Source organism: Botryllus schlosseri, chromosome 2 (genome assembly GCF_051294905.1).
Source record: "Botryllus schlosseri isolate E-star chromosome 2, Bs_hap1, whole genome shotgun sequence".
Classification (NCBI taxonomy): domain Eukaryota; kingdom Metazoa; phylum Chordata; class Ascidiacea; order Stolidobranchia; family Styelidae; genus Botryllus; species Botryllus schlosseri.
The window spans coordinates 11,173,428-11,180,421 of NC_137237.1; the positions used below are offsets into that span (position 1 = coordinate 11,173,428).

Sequence of the window (6,994 nt, forward strand, 5' to 3'; positions counted from 1 at the left end):
TTTTAGCAGTTAATCGAAGGTTGCTACTTCTGAAATTGCAATGTACCCTTCACAGATAATGCAAGATGACCATTGACCAATGACACTGCAAATAGGCCTAGGTTGAATTTTTGGAAATATAGGCTATTCATTACTCAGTTACAGCGATGCAGACCATACAGCGGCTATTTCACCCGGTTGTTATGTGATGCAAACATATTCCTAAATTACTTCTTACTTTATAAAATTTTAAGTGAAAGATGAAACTTTGTAATTGACCACTTAGCGCAGAGTGTTTCAAATATCACAAAGTCCAACTCGCTGGGGGTCTAGGACGATTCTTGTAAAATATAGTTGATAAAACAATACACAAGTTACCAAGTTAGGATGACATTCATCCACGTTTAATATATTTGTGATTAATTTTTACGAAAGCTTCCTTTGATAATCTATCAAAGAAAATGATACCAGATGCTTCCTCAATTTTTTCAATGGGTTGCAAGAATTCATTCGGATGTTTATCATGGTCCACTGGCTGATTTGGTACGATATATGACAGCATTTCCAGATGATTTTCTTTCTCACAAACAACAACTTTAAATAAGTGAGTGGGCACAGCTATATGCCCAGGACCAATCACTTGATATGTCACATGTAGTCGTCCATTTTCATCAGGTTTTGGTAGATACAGTGGACCAGTACAAATGTACACATTATCGTAAATTTTGACCAATTTCCTTACATATTTTTCAAGTCTATTCCAAGCATATTGATTGAGATTTGAATCTTGTGGAATAACGTTAGACAGAAAAAATGTCTCGTCCATCCAGTCTTGATGTGCTCTGTGATTTGATGCTGCTGCAATATGACCTCTATCATACCCTGACCGATAATAGTCAATATTCCTCGCACGAAACATGCCATTGATAGAGTCGTCTTCTGTGAATCTACTATTGGCTCGATCAGAATTTCTTTTATTCAATAAATCTTTATTCAAGTGTTCAAACACCCAAGTTGCATTCCTCAGGCGATTATCATATGAGAGAATGTAATTCTTTCGTATCTTTATGGAAGCATGACTGACGGGAAACCCGAACTTCATGATTGCACTTGGACGATTGCTGTTGACAGGTGAAGCAGCGCTGATGGAGGTTGCTTCAAGATTTCTACTCATGTTCAGGCCAAATAGGCTCCCGCCGAAGAAAGCTGCGGACAATCCAGCTAATTTCCAACTGTAACGTGTCATTGCAATAGTACAATACAGGTCATTTAGAGTAGCCTACAGCTGCAAGAACCAGCAAGAAATAATAAATGTCAATTCTCCCACTAGCTGTGACTAACAGAACAATAAATACACTTCGCTTATTCCTATTACTGCATTGTATAACATTTGTACAACTGTAATTTATTTCACGAGAGCTTCATCGGACCAAAGCAAATTTTGAACTTGTGTAACTGTTCCTTTGCTGAAAACAGTTGAGTAGCCCTGCGGTGGTACGGCTAATGCATCAGGCTAATTCATCATCAAGCAAGAACTGCTCAAGTTCTGAAGAAACATAAATTCACAGTCTACTCATTTGGCATTGCGACTTTTGGTTGGCCTACGTTTCAGTGATACCCCATTGTTACTGCAAACTCTGGGGCATCGTTTTTACTATACCAGCGGTTGTAACTAGGGCTGGGCACAATGATTAGAATCTGAATCGAGTATTAATTTTAATAAGTCGAGTAGTAAATACGATTTTTCCGAGTACCCTACTGAAATTATACGCTTCTCGTCACTGAACGTTACTTTGTCAACAAGGACTATAGTTTCGATAGTATTTTCCACTGTAGAAGCCCTGAAATGATTTGTCCTGTCCCAGCATGCGAAACACATATAGTGCAAGGCTACGAACGTTGCTGGAAAGAACACATTTCCGAAGTACTGATCATCCTACAACATTGTCACTAAGTTCAATGAAATCGGTATAGTTGAAAAATTACCAAAGTATTTTAAAAGTGATGGATAACAGACATTATATTCTTGCGGCTGGCATTAGAGGTACATATTGGAACTTTGACATATTACGTTCTGTTAGCACGTCATAATGAGCCAGAGTGGAATTGGTGGCAACGTCACGCAAAATTTTATGTTTAATTACTCAATTATTCTATGCAGAAAAGCTCTCATCACTAGGGCCATTTAAAGTCATTAAAGTCATATTTTTTTCTATGCATCAGTAAGTCGTGAAATCAATTTTAACGCGAAAACCAGGTCCCTATGGGGTATATTAAGAAAGTTATAAAGTCATATAAAGTCATATTTTCCTGGTTAGGTCATATTTGAGTTATAAAGTCATATTGATGTATACTTTAAATAAAAAGTGCGAATTTAAGCGGTGAAGCAATTAAGCACTAAGAAAGTAAGGCAATTTCTGATTGAACGAAGGCAAGCTGTAAGGTTACCCTACATAACACTATACAGTCACAGACCTATGAGGTCACACATTGCATTATGAGGTCACACATTGCATTGTGTTGCTACACAATATGTTTTACTTCTGTGCACTGAAGTATGACGTCATTTGAAGTTCAGTCAATGGGTAGACAGAAGGCTCTAACTCGGTCTACTTATATACAAATACATTTGGATTTGAATAAAATAGTATTTACGGTGGGCACCACTATAATAAATAATTGAAGAATTGGTCACCGAAATATGCCTCCCACTACAATAATATTTCAAACTTGATACGGAAAATGGAGAGGCTAATGCTGATCTAAATGCCCTTGATTTCAGAAAAGATCCGCTTGAGCTCAAATATTACATTAAGAAGCGATTGGACAAAAACGATGTGAAACAAATTATGGAGCTACAAAGGCAAGACATTTCACCAGCGCTGAATGCAAAACTGCAGAAGTGTCACTGTCAACCCACATCGTCGTCTGTGGAGCGCTCATTTTCCTTACTAAAGTCATTTTTACGTCCAAATTGTCACTTTAAAGACTCCAATATTCCACACTACATGAAACTGTACTACAACAGTGGTTTAAAATAAAAATGGATGCGTATTACTGTTGTGTTGTGTATGTTTTACTCGTCAGTTCCATGAGTGACGTTGGTTACATGTAAAAATACACTATTTTCACATAAAGTCATATAAAGTCATATTTTCCATAAAATAAAGTCATATAATTGATTTTTTACGGTCATATAAAAATGGCCCTACTCATCACACAGGATTTATTTCAAAAAATGAACCACTCATTATTAATGAGTGATAACTGATACTCGACTCGAAGCAAAATACGTGATTCATAATCAAATCACTCAGGTAGGCTACTCCATTTTACACAGCCCTAGTGATAACGGTATCTAGTCTACAATTTGCAGTATAGCTAAAACCACTATATAAGTACAATGTTAAAATACATCTCTAGTGCAACAATTTCAAGTTGATATTATTGGGTCACAGGTCACGGCAGATTGACAACAAAGAAAACCAAGCAACTCACCAGTTGGCTATAATGGCTAAGTAGGTTACTGGCACTGGGGATTACAGACAGTTCTATATCTTCCTATGAAAGAATGGGCCTCTGCAGAAGAGACAGTGGTTGCCAGTGAACCCGTCCCTCGGTGAACCCGTCCCGTGAACCCGTCCCTCGGTGAACCCGTCCCTCGGTGAACCCGGCCCTCGATGAACTCGGCCCTCGGTGAATTCCGCCCTCGGGAAATTTTGAAATTAAGTGTATTAACAAGTATTAATATGAATTATTAAACTAATAATGTTATTATCAACTGATTTGTCGATCTTGTAAGGAGGTCAGGGCATGCGTAGATCACGCAGTCACGGAGTGATCAGATCACGTGATCACGATTGCGTGGTCGGCTCATTGTTGAATTGACTTGGCGAGGGGCGAACGTGCGACGTTCGACATCCTCGTTTCTGTTCATGACATCGCATTGGGTCTTATCGCATTGTATATTGTGTGTGACTTGTTCAGATGAAAAATATATCCCAACGATTGTTATTGCTCACATATCAACCACGCGTGGTCTGCTCGTTATTGCAACTGTAGGTTGAGGTGGGGTGTTAGGGTTGGCCGGTTGGGTAGGGTAGGGGGAGACATTAGGGTTCGAGGAGTGGGACATTGGGTTCGGGTAGGATACTAGGGTTGGGGGAGGGGGGATATTAGGGTTGGTGGAGGTGGGACATTAGGGTTAGGATGTTAGGGTTGCCGGAGGTGGGATATTAGGGTTAGGATATTAGGGTTGCCGGAGGTGGGATATTACGGTTGGGGGAGGGGGGATATTAGGGTTGGGGGAGGGGGGATATTAAGGTTGGGGTAGGATATTAGGGTTGCCGGAGGTGGGATATATTAGGGTTGGTGGAGGTGGGATATTAGGGTTAGGGTTACATATCAACTTGGCCTTTTTGCCTGATATATCAGGTGAGCAGCGATGATTTTCCAAGTTATAGTAATTTAATAAAAATAATTCAAAAATAAAACATAGTGTGAGCAGTGAGCACAGGACACCGATTCCATACAGGTCAACTATCACTACCGTATACCATTGAATTAAATTTTCTTGCTATTCATCATTGTTATGGCATAGTAATAACGTAATAAACACCGGAACATGCGAGTAAAATATTCAGCCATGTAGTACTGGTAGCCGGCGGTACCTACTGTAATAGAAAACAAATCGGTTGTCCGCGATGGAAGGAGACCGAAGAGTGCCGACTATTGTCACTAATCTAGAGCCAAGTGGCCGATCGAGGTAACACGTAAACAAATCGGTTGTCCGCGATGGAAAGAGACCGAAGAGTGCCGACTATTCTCACTATTCTAGAGCCAAGCGGCCGATACTACGAACCATATATTTTTCTCTTTTCCACTCTCACCTGCAATATGGAATCGTAGTATGGGGAAGTGGCAAGTGCATGCAAAACATTTCTGTGCAGAATTCGAACCCTGCAAAACCGTGCGATACGGCTGATCTCATCTGTACCTTTACGTACCAAACTATCGCCTTACTACCGTAAGCACCGAATTTTGCAAGTTGACGACCTATATCGCTTCGAAGTATCAAAAGTCATTCACAAATATTTTTCCAATAGTTTGCCTCCTGTGTTTGATGACTTTTTCATGCCTGCTAAAAATGTCCACTCCCATTACACGAGATCCTCGTCTAAAGGAAATATCTACTTACCCCCACCCAATAGCAACTTAACTAAGAGGTCCATCGACTACTCGGGACCCTCGGGACCAGAGATGGCCACAGTCCGGTTCAGGAGCCGGAGCCGGAGCAGGATTTCATTGATTTTTTACCTGGCCGGACTGGATCCGGATTTTGAATTTGTAGTGATGGTCGGATTTTAGGCGGATATTTTGCTGCAATATGATTAATTAGCATTGTTCTGGCAGGATTTTTCCGGATTCCGAACTGGACCTTCAACAGCCGGATTTTTTCGGACTCTTATTTTCCAATTGCTAGCCGGATCCGGATAGATTCGGATCCCGAAATTTGGGAATCCGCCCATCTCTGCTCGGGACCTATCATCTGGAATGCATATTGCCACCACATATCCGTGAATTGCCCTATAATAGATTCAAAAAAGCCCTACTTGATCACCTCTTATCGTTACACTAACACTGTTGCCCTACCTCGCCCAGACATTGCTTCATTGATCATTTGCTACCATCGTTTAATTTTTCTTCTATTTTATTTTTTTAACTACTGTAACTTTTTTTACAGCCAGATTGTTTAGAGTCAAGTGTACCTGTTTGATGCTGGTGTGATCAGACTAGATGACCCTCACGGTCTTATCGATCATTCCTATCTAACACCGAATACTGTGCATGCATATTTTCTGTACCACCACCACTGCCGTGTGTTATGTATTTTGGTTTGATGAAAAATAAAGACTCTCTCTCTCTCTCTCTCGAGGTAACACGTAAAGGTAAACAAATAACTGTAGTATAACCTGTGCTAAAGAGCAAGACCAAAATGAAATTTATATTTTCGCAAACAATACCGCGGTAGCTTTCGATTGATACACATTTTATCGAATTTAATGCTCGACAAGCCGGTCAAAAATTACCGTCAATTTGCCTTTGATCAAATAGAAGTGTGACGTAAACCAATTTCATTGAGCCGTGAGATTTGCTTTTGTCCACGCCATATAGGACTATTGAACATAACTAACCTACCGTAGGTTAGTTATCTATAATAGGACACTATAGATAACTAACCTACGGATAGATGGGCAACACGTGATTCACGGTCGAGAGCCCAGATGCCGTCAGATTTGTTGTCGCTTCATAGCATGAAGCGGCAGGTTGTTGGCCAGATTGATGTTTGGTGCAGATAGGAGGCCAGCCACTGGCGCGGCTATCATTGCATTAATATCAGGAGGATATTTCGTGGGAAAAATAAGTCATGATATTCACTCTATTATTAATTGGTTTCAATATTGACTTCGGCTGAGATTTCCTTGAACTATTTTGGTTTGTATGATCATTAGAGCGGCCATGTTTTGACATGTCAAAATCGTAGTAGTACAAAAGTTGCCTATTTCTGAGCCAAAAACGTTTTTTGATGCTAAACTACTTCGTTAGGACAGCTATAGTTCCTACCAGAAATGAAGATCTAAGAAGTTGGCTACAATTTTAGCATTATGTGGTCAAAAAAAACGCCCTAATAATCAGAAATAGGTTTTAGTATGTATTGCTAAATAAAGAAAATATGTTTTCATAATCCAGTCATAATTGATATGGAATAACTATATTTCGAATTACTGACTGAGGATATCATGTGTGCGTAGTGCTTGGCACAATTATTCTCGAATCTGAACATAATATGATTGCGGTGGAGGATGCATCAACGAGTCACAACTGGAGCTATTTCACTTCATCAAAGTCAGCTGTCATAAAATAATCCAGTTTTTAGGCAACATAGTCTTCTTGCTTTGCATGTTGATACTGCCTAGCCATGCAAAGATTCCTCCTATGTAAAAAAGAGGTAAAC

At 39.8% G+C, this 6,994-nt stretch overlaps 1 protein-coding gene across 1 annotated transcript; it reads right to left on the bottom strand.

Annotated features, from left to right (window-relative positions):
* Positions 1–226: 226 nt before the first annotated feature.
* LOC145433501 (endonuclease G, mitochondrial-like) lies at positions 227–2,154 on the bottom strand. Its single transcript, XM_080310618.1, has one exon. It carries the CDS (start codon positions 1,223–1,225, stop codon positions 374–376), a length of 852 nt encoding a protein of 283 aa, XP_080166744.1. The 5' UTR covers positions 1,226–2,154; the 3' UTR covers positions 227–373.
* Between the last annotated feature and the right edge of the window lie 4,840 nt (positions 2,155–6,994).